This window comes from Pseudorasbora parva, chromosome 8 (assembly GCF_024679245.1).
Source record: "Pseudorasbora parva isolate DD20220531a chromosome 8, ASM2467924v1, whole genome shotgun sequence".
NCBI classification, from domain to species: domain Eukaryota; kingdom Metazoa; phylum Chordata; class Actinopteri; order Cypriniformes; family Gobionidae; genus Pseudorasbora; species Pseudorasbora parva.
This window is the reverse complement of record NC_090179.1, coordinates 28,062,894-28,078,538: the sequence shown is the minus strand read 5'-3', so window position 1 is coordinate 28,078,538 and position 15,645 is coordinate 28,062,894. Positions and strand designations below refer to the sequence as shown.

General features: G+C 38.5%; 1 protein-coding gene across 2 annotated transcripts; it reads left to right on the top strand.

Moving 5' to 3' along the window:
* The first annotated feature begins 213 nt into the window (after window positions 1–213).
* hic1 (hypermethylated in cancer 1) lies at window positions 214–14,100 on the top strand. 2 transcript variants are annotated; one of them, XM_067450602.1, is made up of 2 exons: window positions 214–409; window positions 7,895–14,100. In XM_067450602.1, the coding sequence occupies exon 2, from the start codon at window positions 7,912–7,914 to the stop codon at window positions 10,111–10,113; it is 2,202 nt and encodes a 733-aa protein (XP_067306703.1). In that variant the 5' UTR covers window positions 214–409; window positions 7,895–7,911; the 3' UTR covers window positions 10,114–14,100. The 2 variants fall into 2 exon arrangements, with proteins under 2 accessions (XP_067306703.1, XP_067306702.1); XM_067450601.1 differs by lacking the exon at window positions 214–409 and adding an exon at window positions 2,384–2,583.
* Window positions 14,101–15,645: the final 1,545 nt, after the last annotated feature.

The window sequence follows — 15,645 nt, the reverse complement described above, 5'->3', positions numbered from 1 at the left end:
GATTGATTACATCCATCTTAAAACATTACAACGTGCTTATGTTAGTTTAGAAATGTATGTCACATTATTTCCATTTTATGATTAATGCATTCCGCAGTCTCGTGCGCTCTGCCTTCAGCTCTAATATTATGAGCCGTTAGGTGTCGCTGCGCGCGCAGCCTGCCTTGATTCTGGAGACGAACGCCAATCAGAGTCCATCCAGATTCTCAAGTGTCCGATCCATTCTAACACGAGGAGAGGGAGAGAGAAGGGGAGAAGGGTAAAGGACAAGGGACAACACGGAAGAAGCTTGAAACACCGGGAAAAGTTTACGTTTTAAAGAGGAATTTGGACGAGTGGTATCTTTGGACAGGGGGAATCCCGTAAGGGGAAAATCAAGATCGGCAAGAGCATCAGACATGAATCCGAGGTGAGTTTATGTTAATGCATGTATCTTGTGAGTTACCTGCGGCGCGTTCAGGTGTGCTTAGTGAGCGCGTGCCAACATACTTACCTGATAGATTATGATAACTAGCGCTCGTGCATGCAGGCGTGTCTGGACAGCAGGGGATCTAATTTATTGGACTTTTTTTTAATCGATTTTTTTTTAAATAGTCCACTGCTTAGTAGCAATGCACCTGAAAATAGACAAAACATCTTACAATGTTTTCATCCAAAAACTTGACAATAAACAAAACACTCGGATCAACTTGCCACCAACTAGAATACTATCACATATTACCTACCTACGGCTACAACAAATTTCATCCCGTCTCGATATCTTTCAGAAAACTGATCAAAGTCTTAAAAATAAAGGTTGTTAAATAGTTCAGGAAGGAGTTCAATCAGGAGCCCTCACCATATGGAGAAACATTTTTAACTGTGTATGGTTATATTGTATCAAGATTCAAAAGGTCTTTGATGTCACATTATGGGTTCTTAAGATCAGTGTTTTTTTAAGCACCAGTACATAGATGGTTGTCTAAAGAACTAGAGAATAACATAAAAAGGTTCTGATGATATCTAACTGAAAATCATTAATTCTAATTAACCTTTAATAAACCTCTAATAAAAATGTTATTGTTACGAGTGTGCAATAAACTAAGATCTGTCAATAGGCCATGGCATCTATTACACTCAGACCTGCTAATAAAAAGAATGATCTTACTTGAGCCTTAATTTTCAGAATAAACAGTTAGCCTAAATAAATGAAGATGACACATATTTATTATTGAAACTAACAATATTTCCAGTGCAGTAGTTACATCACAGGACTACATTCATTTTGTCAGCATGTTGGGTGATGCAGTCTATACATAATTCCTGCAGCTTTTCGGTCTAAATATTTTGAGATCAAATAAATGACGGTATAAAAATGTGTCAATGAGTTAAGACTTATGAATTTTCATTACCAATGAATTAGCTTACAAATAATCAAACAAGTATTTTTTCCAGATAACAATTATAGACTAGTGCCAAGGGCATCTAATTGTTTTTGCCTAAAAGTTCCGTACAAAAAAACGACTAACACTTTATTTTAAGGTGACGTAGTTACACATTACTACATGTACTTACTATAGTAATAACAGTACATTATGCATAATTAAAAGTAACTAACTCTAAACCAAACCCCAACTCTAGTTCATAGTTAATTAATATTACTTAGTACTTATTTGAGTAAATAAAATGTAACTACATCACCTTAAATTTAAGTGTAACCAAAAGTCCAAAGGCAGTGCCAAGGTTCCCTGATATAAGCTTACCATGGTATTTACATTTAGCTCAAGGTTCTTCCAAGAATGCCATGTTACAGCCATGGTACTATAAAAAAAACTGGTGGTAGTTTTATAAGTTTTGTGCAACTGTTTTAAATTTTAAAATGTAAATAAGAAAAAAAAATATTTGTGTGTAAACAGTAGCCTACAGACAGGGGTGTGTAAACTCAGTATTTATTTTCCTGAAAAACATCATCACGAACTCAATACAGAAGTTATGGCAACCATTATCCGTGTTTAAGTAGTTCACAGTCACAATAACAGCTCAAAAACGTAAAAAATATAGTGTGATATACGATAAAACGCCTGTCTCTTTAAGACGAAGCCTCGATGTGTTGAGAAGTTCAAGTTGGGGTCACTCTAAGTTCCTGCCCTCGATTTTACCTTTTAGTTTTATTGTAGACTGACATCACACGAGGCGCTAAAACACTCACACTGCCCAGAAGCCTATTATCATCTCCAGTCGCATTATTACATCCATGCAAAAATAGCCAAGGAAATTACAAAACATACAAAAAAACGAGGAAAACTGATGCAGGAGTACGAACGTATTTTTATAGGAGGAGTGAGTGAGTGAGTAAGAGAGAGGGTGAGAGAGTAAGAGAGAGAGAGAGAGGGAGGAGGGACAGAGAGCAAGAGGGAGGGTGAACAACATGAAATTCATTGCAATTAATAATAAAAAAGAGTTGGCAGTCGTGCTCGGAAAACTGGCATGGTTTTTGGGAGGCTGGCAGTTCAAAGTTGAAACGTCAGAAATGACTCCAAAAGACTGTTGAGATGATCATTAAGGGAGACTTAGATCGGATGGCAGAAGAGATCGGGCATCCAGGTAACGTTCAATGCTCTTTACATTTTAACTACAGCCTCTTCATCAACACTTTATTCTAGTTAGACACAATATTATTCCGAGCAACTGTTTAATCATATTTAAATTGCCAGTCCTTTTGCAGTTAGATGTAATTTTTTTATTTTATTTATAAAAAAGACTCGATTGTTTGTCTTTCGGTTTTTGATATTGCACATTGTAGTAGGCTATTATATTAACTCCACGATTATTTTCAACATGCAAATACTTTTTTTTGGAGAGATCAAAAGTTTTTAAATACTTAGAAAACGTTAATGTTTTCACTTGTTGCGTTGAGAACGCGAACAAGGGAATTGATTATAAAGTAGCCTATAAGTTTATAATCGCATTTTGAACCCAGAAGTGTTGTCAGTATAGTGATCGGTGATTGGCGGTGTTGTCATCACAGTGACGGGGCTCTCAGATCATCCTTAATTGAGAATTCATGGTGTTTCACATGCGAGTGATTTGACTTTAAAGAGAATGATTCGATTTTAAAGACAGCTACACGATGCCTTGCAAATGCACTCTGAACGCAAAGGAGCAATTTAAATCCAGATTTAGATCGTTGGTGTGTGTCACAAAATTATTTCAGATTAGATTATCTGTTTTGACTGAACAACATTGCCGCACGTTTATAGTAATGCAAGGTTCAAAATATCTAAAAAGTGAGATAATTTATACAGTTTATGCTTTACACTTTTTAAAAATACATTAACCTAATCATATAGGCTATGTAAAAATAAGAAATAATTTTATGGCACAATTTGTATTGTTTATAATACCCTAATAGTTAATTTTCTCTCACTTTAATTTACAATTAAAAGTGTAACATGGTCATAGAGACACTGTGAGCAAATTCAGATATAGCCTACTTTTTATTATCAACTTCTCTATACACTCTATCAAAGAGATTCGTAGACTACAGAACATAAAACAGATATAGATTATGTGATATGTGGCTAGAATATTTCCATCTCATCCCTGACCATGGAGGCCACATATAGGGGATGGTGAGCAATCCTCCCAGTAGTATTTATGAATGAATATCCAGAGCTGCGTGTGCTGATGGAGCGCGCGAGAGAATATGATCGCATTAAGACAAGCTGGAATCTGTAACGCATGATCTGCTCTTTTCCAAGCTCTTACCTTCAAAATATATGCAAAAAGGTCGATAAATCTCAGGTGTTTCGCTGTAAACCACTTAAACAGGTACTATCCAAGACAAACACTCGCTTCTTGGTGCCAAGAGGTTTTGCGCATGGGTTTGCCTTCCATTCACAAAACGATCGTGAAACCTTACAACTTAAAAAAAAAAAAAAACTATTTTAAAACAATTAAAACTGACATCAGTTAAAAACTAATTTAAAACAATGTTATTATCTTTTCATTTCTTGACTGGTGTAACTGAATTTTATAGGCATTATTATTATTATTATTATTATTATTATTATTATTATTATTATGTAATTTGACTGTGTTTATGTGCCATTTCATTTCCTAAAAAACAAAACAAACAAAATGCAGGCCTATGGACATTTCTCGTGTTTCCCGTGTTTACAACGTCTAATAGGCTACGCCACTTAAGCAATTTCGAAAGTTATGCTTTATGACTGATTGACTGTTTGCTCCTTAAAGGCACATTAGACTCAGTCTACGGGATAAATCTCCAAGGGAGGACGCTTTTGCGGTAAAAAAAAAAGAGGAAAAAAAAGATGACAGACCGAGGGCGGAGAGAGAGAGAGAGAGAGAGAGAGAGAGAGAGAGAGAGAGAGAGAGAGAGAGAGAGAGAGAGAGAGAGAGAGAGAGAGAGAGAGAGAGAGAGAGGAAGTCTTAAGAACACGAGCAGACCCCTGCCTCGCCCCTAAACCAGCAAAATGACAACAGAGACAAAACACAGGGCTAATGAATACCAAAGCACCTAAAATACGAGCCACGCACTGTCTTTAATCCAGGCTGTACCATACCAAATATAGCAAATAGACCAAGCTGTCGCATGCACTGCACACCCAAACAAGTGACATTTTATTAAGCATCGATATAGCGTTTGTATAGGCTATTCAATTTAGTTATCCTTTTAACTGTATTTATTCAGTAACATGTTTTTTTTTGTTCTATTATCTAAGGTTTTCTAAAAGTTAAAAAAAACAACACTTTTTTTGAAAAAGAATTAAAGCTAATTTAAAAGAGACAAAATTCACAGATGCATAAAACGCGTAATGTAACTGTTGGATATGCTTGACAGGAAGTGTTTACGCGTGAAGTTTTAAAACACGATTGCGTCTTTCATCACTTCCCTTTTAATCTTAACACGCTGGTCGTGTGATAGAATTATTGTTTTATTCCTTATGTTGTTGTCTGAATACTTAGAGCTTATTTTCTTTCTTTCTTTATATCTTATAAAACTTTCAGGTGAAGGCGTAACCACATTCCTTTCCATTTCTGCAAAAGAAAGTCTGTCCCGTTTATTTCTATATTGTTTAGGCTACATTTTCCTTCTATTTTGTCATCATCTTGTGCTTAATATAAGTTGTTAAAAGCAGGACAGTACGGCAGGAATCGCTATAAATCATGCGCTCATATCTGCTGCTTTCTCAAACTCCCACAGCTAATGGAAAGACCATGAGCCAAAAATGGCCATTCACCTTAAAATACACCTGTCCGTGATGAGTCGTGTCCGTGGGCAGCAGGGGAGGAGATGAGTTCCACAACGTTAGTGCTTTTATTAAGACAGGCGCAGAAGATAGATGCGGACTGAGAGGAAATGTTGCGGGTTGTGTTTGAGGTGCTTCATTGTTAAGGTAACTTTGCCTGCAACAGGCATGGTGTCATTTCATCTCTTTGTTTCTGTGCGTTAGTTAAAGTGTATTGACAAAGTGACAAAATATGCAATTATAATCGTTTAAAAACGACACTAAATGACGCGCGTTTAGAAATTAAATGGAACACATGATTTATTATCAGGAAAATTGCATTGAACTCAAGAGTGTTCAGGCTGACATAAAGGAGGAAGGCACAGGTGCACTGCAGACCGAAAACAATCAGCTGCCGGCATTATTTCGACAAATGTTGAAAAATCATTTAAAACGATGACTTTTGATTTTAAGCGTCACCTAAATCTGTGCTGTTTTTTTTTCTCCCCCTAAACAGATGCGTGAACGTTTTTTTGGCAGCGGCCTAAATGAATAGTTTTGACTTAAAAATGTAGGCTACATAGATGCTTATTGTTTTATAAATATGTGTATACAGTATATATATATATATATATATATATATATATATATATATATATATATATATATATATATATATATATAATTTTTAATAGACGAACTTCAATTCTCTCCATGAATAGTTTCTCTGCCTCTCATTGTCTAGTTTTACCGGAGCACCCAGAATGACAAGCGCGTCTGTGTGCATCTGTACCCCCCCCCCTTTTTTTTTTTGCATTTAAGTATAGGTCTACATTTGAACAGTTTAGTTGGTGCTAGCCTGGTAACCTTGGGTGACAGTTTGAGCTCTTTCCGTTAAGATCGGAAAAAACTGGCTACTCATTTCTGGCTACACACACACACACACACGCACGCACGCACGCACGCAGGCACATTATTTAATTTTTTTTTTTTATAGGGACTCTCCATAGGCCTAATGATTTTTATACTGTACTAACTGTATTTTTCTATCATCTAACCTACCCATCACGGAAAACCTTCTGCATTTTTGGAATTTGGAACAGTTTATGTTTTTAAGCCATTTGGTTTACTTCTTTTACCCAAGTCATTATACACATTTGTGTCCTCATTAACCGCACATACCTGTACACACACACACACACACACACACACACACACACACACACACACACACACACACACACACACACACACACACACACACACACACACACACACACACACACACACACACACACACACACACACACACACACACACACACACACACACACACACACACACACACACACACACACACACAAATTACATTTCTGAATTGGTTGTTGGAGACGAATAACCAGAAAATTACTGACGGGAATGTCTTTAAAAAGTCGAATCCCTGAAAGTCGTTGAATAATTCACACAGTGTGTATAAAACGGATTTTCGGGCAACTGTTTGGTTAAGTATTATTCATGCTAGGAGATGTGGTTGAATTTACAGGGTAGATGTGCACTGGATTTAAGGGCTAATTAAATGGAAGCTTATGCCTACAAACTACAGTATTCATCTAAGAGGATTATTGTATACAATGAAATAAACAATGAGAGGAGGAACTGATGTTGTGATGACTGTATTTATTTAGCTTCTCGTTTCCCATCAGTGAAACCAGCCCCTGAGGGACCCTCCGTTTTATCTCATATACAGACTATCCTTATGCAGCAGGGTTTAAACAATAAACATTACAAATTTAACAGAAAATATTATGTTTGCATGTCAGGAATTGTTGCGTTGAGCTTAGAATTTAAACTTGCCATTATTGGTTAAAATGTCTATGTATTAACTTGTAGGAGGAATCCTCTGACAAATGATCTTTTGAAAATGGTTTGATTTAAGTCACACTTCTATTCGGTATACTACAGCAGATTGTCCTGTCGTGAATTTGCTGCATTTTTTGTCCCTGCTGGTTTATGCCTGCTGTTCATCACACTTGCAAAACCTTCAGTCTGACTTTGTTTAAAACTCCACACACCACCTCTGGAATTCTTTATCAGGAAGACAGCAATATGAAAACATGTTTATACTGGCATTTGTCCTCTGTCTTTTTTCTTTCTTTTTTTGTTAACTGCACTTCACTGTAAGTTTTAAACATGTGGGTTTGTATCTTGATAATGACAAAACCATTGCAGTTTCAGTCGGTCAGCTATAGCTCACTTTTATGGAGTTCTTCTGATGCTTGTTGTATTAAAGGAAACACAAAATTGTTTGCCCTCAATTCCCTACCTGAAAGTCTACAAAGATATCAAAGGGTAAATAAAGAACCATACTCAAGCTCAAGAAAATGAACACAAGCTTAAGTGTTCTTTTTTATATCTTCAAGTGCTGCCAGTCAAGTTTTACAAGGCAGTCCAACACAAACAGATGTGTCAGTAATGTGTGTTATTTTTCAGAAGACAGCTATTAAAAGAAAAGAAAAGGGGAATAGGCATTGCTGCTTATACCACAATACTCAAATAAGACACATTTAGCAGCATTTGAATAAGGATCTAAATCTGGAAGCTTATATTTGTTTGTAACACATTTATGGCTTCTACTTAATTGTTGCATTTCTCTTCTGTTTTAGGTATTGGTCTGAAGTCAATGCTGGATGCCATGGAAGTCCCAAGTCATGCTAGGCACCTCCTCCTGCAATTGAACACACAACGAACCAAAGGCTTCTTATGTGATGTCATCATTGTGGTGCAGAATGCACTGTTCCGTGCTCACAAGAACATCCTGGCAGCCAGTAGCCTCTACCTTAAGTCTCTTGTTGTTCATGACAACCTCATCAATCTGGACCATGAGATGGTCAGTCCAGGTGTGTTTCGAGTCATTCTTGACTATATCTACACAGGACGCTTAAGTGAAGGTGATCCCACCTCCCCAACTGAGCCAAATATAGGTGCAGTGCTGGCGGCTGCAAGTTACCTGCAACTGCTGGATCTGGTGACTCTATGCAAGAAGAAGCTGAAGAGGAATGGGAAGTACCATTTACGTCCTAACCCTGGGTTTTTACCTTACAAGTTAGGCTCCAGTGGCATGGGTGGAGGACGGTTTAGAATATCTACCCCTGTCATCCACTCCTGCCACCCCGGAGGAGTAGTGAGCACCCCTCGACCTACACCATTAGAGGACCTGCCCCCCCTCCCACTGGCCTCCCATGCCGGAGAGCTTTATGCACCAGCTCCCACCCAGGGTCCACCACCATACCCCCCAGCAAAGGCATCCCTTTCACCACAGTCAGGCCTGCGCTTGCCCCCTACAGACAGGAACTGCCCATCTGTCTATGGCCTTGACCTATCCAAGAAAAGCCCAACATCCCAATCCCAGCATCCTTCTGGTCATCCCCACTTGATCTCCTCACTTCACCCAGAAGAGGAGCCTGAGGGAGAGCTAGACAGAAGCACCAGCCCCCTGCTAAGTCCTAACGATAGCTCCAGAAAACTGGACAGGTCTCTTACCCCACACCCCTTCCCCCTAACCAATCATCCACTTGCACCCCATCTTCCCCACCTGCACCGTCCTCAGGGCCAAGAACCTTACCCCTGCCCTCCCAGCCCAGAACCCATGGAGGACTCCAGAGAACAAGGTCGAGATGGGTCCAGCATCTATCGGTGGGTGAAGAATGAGCCTTCCAACCCAGAGGATGAAGATGAGGAGGACGAAGAGGATGACAGTGGAGGAATGGGTGAGCAGGATAAAGAGAGACACCACCAGCACATGAACCACCATAAGAACAGTGAGGAAAAGCTGAACATGAGTGAGCGGGGCTATGACAGGGGGACCTGTGATGATGGCGAGGATGAGAATGGGACCGGCAGCGAGGAGACGGGGAGCAGTGAGGGTCGTCCATCGCCCCCTGTTCCAGGTGGAAGATATCACATGCCTTATGAGCCAGAGAGTTTCGGAGATAACTTGTACGTGTGCATCCCTTGCGACAAAGGCTTCCCCAGCTCAGAGCAGCTTAATGCCCATGTGGAAACGCATAATGAGGAAGAGCTAAACAATGGGAGTGAGCTGGACAACAACAACAGCAGCAGCAAACCCACCAATGCTCATGGACCTACAAGCTTGAACAGCTCTAGTGGCCTTCACAGCCCCTTCCTAGACAGCAAATCGGTGCAAAACCTCCATTCCATTGGACTTGGGGAAATCATACGACCATATCGCTGTTCTTCCTGTGACAAGTCTTATAAAGATCCCGCCACTCTCAGGCAACATGAGAAAACCCACTGGCTTACACGCCCATACCCCTGTAGCATCTGTGGCAAGAAGTTCACCCAACGTGGTACCATGACACGCCACATGCGCAGCCATTTGGGCTTAAAACCCTTCGCCTGTGATGCCTGCGGCATGCGCTTTACTCGGCAGTACCGTCTGACGGAGCACATGCGGATCCACTCAGGAGAGAAGCCCTACGAGTGCCAGGTGTGCGGGGGCAAGTTTGCACAGCAGCGCAACCTCATCAGTCACATGAAGATGCACAGCAGTGGAGCAGCTGGTGGAGGACTGACTCCTGACGGCAAGCTGAAGATGGACTTCTCAGAGGGGATTTATCCCCTGAGCAAGTACACAGCTGAGCATTTGGGTCTAAAGCAGGAGAAAACCTCAGACCTTATTGCAGCTTCTCAGCATCTACTGGCTGACGCCAAGGCCATGGAGAGCCTCTACCCACTGTCAAAGTTGGCTGTGGAGCACCTCGGCCTCACCCACAACAAGATGGACATCCTGAACCCATCTTTGCCCACTTCCCAGCAGCTCTCGGCAGAGTCCCGCACCATTGACCGCTACTCTCCCAGCTAGAGGGGGAACCACTAACTATACTTTCTAAAGAGACATCACTGTATACCATTCACAGTATTCAACTCTCACCTCATCTTCATATGAACGTGCACCTCAAAGAGTGGAGGCCAGAATGTGTTGGCCTTAAAAATGCACAAAACTGTTTAATTCTGAACGTGCCTTTCTTTGCAGATTTTTCAGTACGTGCATTTCTTAAAATTACTTTCCTAAAAGGAGGAAACTGCTTTATTTATAATCTGTTTTGACCGTTGGACACTCAGACAATGCAGTATTTATACAAAAAAACAACTTCTTTTTTGTTCAATCACCGAGCCAAACAACCAATTGAAAACCAAAAAGAGATTGTTTTTATTTATTTTTATTTTCCTTTTTTTATGATGGAAAAGCCAAAGACAAAATGTCAAATGTTACAGAAGAGAGTTGCAATCGTACCCTAAACCTGTGTATTGAGTATTATTGGTGTATATAGAATGAAAAAGCACATATGAACAATATTCAGGGCTTCTGTCCAGAATGGAGAAAGAAATCTGGACAAAAGAAAAAGCCAAATCTTTGGGATTTTATAGTCATTGGAGGACTTTTTATAGACAATTTTCGGAGTACTGGATCACCTGTATCTGATTTTCCAGCTTTGTGAATGGCCCAGTTTTTTCCATACTAAAGGGAGCAACTAACTGAAGAGTGTGTTTGTTCCAGGACTTAGGTAAAGTGATCTAAGCTTTTCTCTGCATTGATGTAGTTATCCCCTTCAGCGTGGAATGAGAGTTCACAGAGAGTGCCATTTCATTTTTTTGTGACCTTCAGGTGTATGGTCTCGAGCTATATAGTGTCTTTGTTCCCTTCCCTTTCCTCAAACGCCAAGTGCCTTTAGCTTATTGAAAAAGTAGCAAGTACTGCCCTGTGATCTCACAACTGGAATATCTTTGTGCATATTCCGATCATGATATAACAATCCGAGTCCACGTGTTTCGGTCCATCTGGTGCGACAGACTAAGCATGGGTGGGGCCTTTGAAAAGTCCATATGCTTCGGTTGCATTGCAGTCGACCCCTTTGAAAGATTCTTTGCATGACTAGATGTTTAATGGTCACAACGAAGGCACTTTTGTGTATATAAACAGTGACATTTTGTAAGTGATTGATTCAGCAACACCTTTAAGACCTTTCCTTATGTGAAATGTTTGAGAGGGCCTCCTCACCCCTATTACAGTGCAGTTAATTTCAGACTAATGTGACGGCTTTAACCCCGTGGTGCCTCACGCACACACGTAGAGCCGTTAATGTGACAACCATCTGAACATGAGGAGCAGGGCGCTCTCTCTCTGATACTGTGAGCGCAGACAGCAGCAGCTGGTCCACTCAGGGTAAGCCCTGTGAAATCTCAGATTTTCGAAGACTATCCACGCTTGTCCGTCCTACTAATGTTAGATTTTATGCCAGTTGACCAGGCCCTGTGATCTGAACATTCACCCTAATCCCCCAGCTACCGCACTAACATATCATAAGCTACACTTACAACGATCAATCCTTCATTTCTTTCAAGCAACATGAAACACAGTAGCCCGTTAGGGTTGCTTCCTTTATGTCTTACAATTCATCTGCTTTGCCTCCAAATAAATCGTTTTACAGTGGATGTAAATGTACTAATGAGATACGGCACCCGCTGTTTTTTATTCCAAAGACCATGCTGACATTTTTGTCTTTTCCTCTGCCAGACCTTAAGTGAAATTTTTTTGTTAACCACTAGTTACAATTACAACCTCAGTTGGTGAATGTGAAAACTTAAACCACAAATGCACTGTGAAAGAACTAGTGAATCTTAAAGCTTTAGAGCTTAGTGAATATTGAACATGTAATTTGGGACAAATTACCTGGGCTTTACTCTGTAGAATGTCAGCTATTCAAAGTGTCTCTTTTCTGTTTTTTGTTTTCTGTTGATATTTTGGTCAGATTGAACTCTCTTAATCAAAGCAAAATGACATTGGTGCTTACCTCAGGACTGAGCCTATCATAGTGTGGGTGACAATGCTTTAGCAATAGTTTAACACAAAAACACAAAGATAATTTCTGTCTGTGTCTCATATATTAAAATCCAAGCACACTTTCTGAAGGGATCTTATTGTTTTTAAACATGTGGTTATTTCACAATGCTAAAATGTGTCCTTTTCCCCTTTGAAATGATAATTTGATTTTTTTTCCTTCTGATTAGCCTATGCAACTGTCTACTATTTTTACATTACACAATGAAATGGTAAATGACTTAATGACCATAAAAGGCAAATTTGTAAATTAAAAATGATTTCTTGATAAGAATTCTGTGTTTCTCTGTACACTTGAAGGCACTTAGAGTTAAACAGCACAGTTTGAAACTCACACATGCACTAAAAGAAATGCCAGACAGCAAGTCCGATTACTGTTAACGTTATGCTGTATAAGAAATGTTGTGTGTTTATCAATAATTCGCCGCAATGATAAACACTTTTGGCCGGGTTGGTAAGGAGGGAAGCATAGTTTCTGAAGTTGATTGACCAATTTGTTCTGGGCGGGCCTGCAGAAACTTTAGCTGACCTTTTTGCCGAGAGGCAGGATTAGACTCCCAGTGAGGTTTTGTATACATGTACTATTAAACCACACGCATGAAACCAGCTTGTTTGGGGCGAGACAGATGCTGAAATTTCCCAACACGCTTAAGTGGACAGCCGAGATCCAGAAATTCCTCTCAACTTAATTTTGCAAAACACATGAAAACAGTCTGGGCACAGAGGTTTGTTTGTATCCAAACGAAAGGCAGAGCGTAAACGGAATACAAATCTTCTGACTCGAGGCACAGAACAATATTACAGCTATCATAACAGTTAAAACTTTGACCGCAGACATATTAATACTCGCCGAGGAGATGTGACAGTCCGTTTGAAGTGGATTTCAGTGGTGGGAAAATAAATCTCACACTCCCCTTCTCCACCATTCATTAGCTCGCTCTCATCGAAAATCTATCGCTCTCTCTTTCCTGCTCTCCGACAGACAAAACAAGAGAAAAAAAGAAGAAATTTTCCACTTTGGTTCCAAAAAGTGTAGAGAAAAGAAAGCAAAATATTAAGTGCCTCTGCATTCAGGAGGCTACTACCCTGGTCCTTGACGGATCTGGGAATATAGAGGTGTGTGTGAGTCCAGGTCAGGGTGCAGGCGAGATGTTTGGTTGTGTTTTTGCAAATCTGCACACGAAAAGTGCTTCTGTTAATGGAGCGGTTACAAAGGCATAAAGTTGAGCTGGGGAAGTGAACTTTTGACTCTGTAGTAGCAGTGAGCAGGATGTTTGGTGTGGTTCTGCTCAAAAGCAGATAGGCAGATGATGATAGAGAGAGACATAGAAAGCAAACGAGGGTGAGAGAGAACAGAGCAGGTTTGGCGAGTGTGGACTGCAGCCATTGTCTATCTATGGAAAAGTAGACTGAAAACCTCCATCCTTGATTTGTGTTCCTCAAAGATGTTTCTAAAAATTTCCCGTAAAAGTTTTATAGCATTTGTGGCATAGCGCTGATTACTACAAAAATGCATTTAGACTTGTCACTTCTGTAAAAGAGCAAAAATATGGTTATAGTTAGGCACTTAAAATACAACTGAATAGGGCCATTTCGCAAACATTAAATTACTCACCGTTTCAAAAGTAATGCACATGATTTTAATGTGAAATATGCTTGCTAACTTTGCTTGTACACTGTAAAAAAATTGTGGTGGTTTTTGTTGGTTTAACTTAAAAAAGTAAGTAACCTGGTTGCCTTAAAATTTTGAGTTTATTGAAATTAAAAATTTGAGTTGATACAATGAAGGAAATTAGTTTAATAAATAGAAACTCAAAATATTTTTGTATCTGAACGACATAAAAAATGTGATAAATAATGAAAATAGCACAGTTTGGCATGTTTCACTGTCATCAGAAATAACACACACATTATTACCCAATATGCTTACAAAATCTTTTAATAATATTTTAATAAAGGTTGTCGAATCTCAAAAAATGTTCATTGTATTAACTCAAAATTTTAATTTCAATGAACTCAAAATTTTAAGGCAACCAGGTAACTTTTTTTCTAATTTTTTTTTACAGTGTATGAAGTTTTGAACCTTTGTGTCCACGACAACATTTTATATTACAAAATGATCAGCTTTACAGCTCAAATACAATGTAAACCCTAATGCTCAAAATAATTAATTGATTTGAGTAGGCTAATTTTAAATTAAACAAATTAGTTTTAGAGTATAAAGAGTTTTCTTTTAACAAAACTGGCACTTTTTAAGTAATCTGAATAGTTTCATTGTTTTGAGTTTTATGAAATTATTTATTTTAATTTATATTTACTTAAATTTAACTGAAACTTGGTTGGGATTTCTATTTCCCAGCATGATTTCCCATGGCACTTGAAAGGGAGAGGATGGTAAAATTAAGTGTTATCCATTTTTGTGTGTGTGTTTGAGCAAGATTAATGTTAAATTGGAGATTTAGTAGTGTATAAAGTTTAGCTATGCTAATTTAAAAGAGTTTCTGTTGGGGTTGAATGTCACCATGGTGACAAGTGGAGAATTAGCTTAATTTGAGAACAGGTATGTGGAAAAGTCTGCAGCACCAAGACTGCAGGATAGCCTACTCAATCAATAATTGCTATACCCTGCAAATACTATCAAAGCATTATTATAATTAGTTCAAATTGATTGAATTAGCTAGTTAAACATAACCTAAAATATTTAAGGTGATATTACATGATAATTTTAAGTGAAATGTATACGTTTTGAATTCGATTACTTAAATATTTCAATTTAAGAGAAATTAAAAATGCACGAGTACAAAATAAAAATCTGCTATTAGTGCTTAATTTTTTTACTTAAAAATGTTGATGTAACAAGTACAAGTTTTAACAGAAGAATTTAAGTGCTTTTATAAAATCAAGATTCAAATTGCTGAATCCTTCAGAAAGCTGCCCCATTTACTTCTACTGCGTATTAAATCACAGAAACCTAGATTTTTGCACTTTTTAATATTTTGAACGAAAGGCGACCAATTGAGATGGTTAATCAACAAATGCTATATAGACCCTTTTCACATTTCTGAGTTTCGAAGAGCGGAAGTCGTCATTTTTGGGTTAAATTTTACAGTGGTGAATGAGAGATTACATTTTTTTTGTGTCTCCATTTTCTCAATTATAGCAAAAGAAAACGCAACAATAGTGATTTCATAACTTTCAAAAAGAGGGGAAAAATAGAGTGAGATAAATAACGGCAGTGAAAAGAGAGAAATATGTTAATTTTACCATCACTCCCATAGCTGCTATTAGAAACACCCTCACAGCAGCGGTAACTTGTTTTTTGTAATTTGATGCAAAAGTAAAATAATACAAAACTATTAGGGTTATAAATGAACATACAATTAAAAATGAAAATACATAAAACCGTTGCAGGATTTACAATATTGACACCGTAAAATGTGTCATCACAGTCTGTGAAAAGGGTCCATTGCCTTGAATAATCATTTGATAATCTTC

Coding starts and splice junctions, on each gene's coding strand:
- hic1 (XM_067450601.1), top strand. CDS start 2,532: ATGATCATTAAGGGAGACTTAGATCGGATGGCAGAAGAGATCGGGCAT. Junction 2,584..7,894: donor AGAAGAGATCGGGCATCCAG/GTAACGTTCAAT, acceptor CTTCTGTTTTAG/GTATTGGTCTGAAGTCAATG.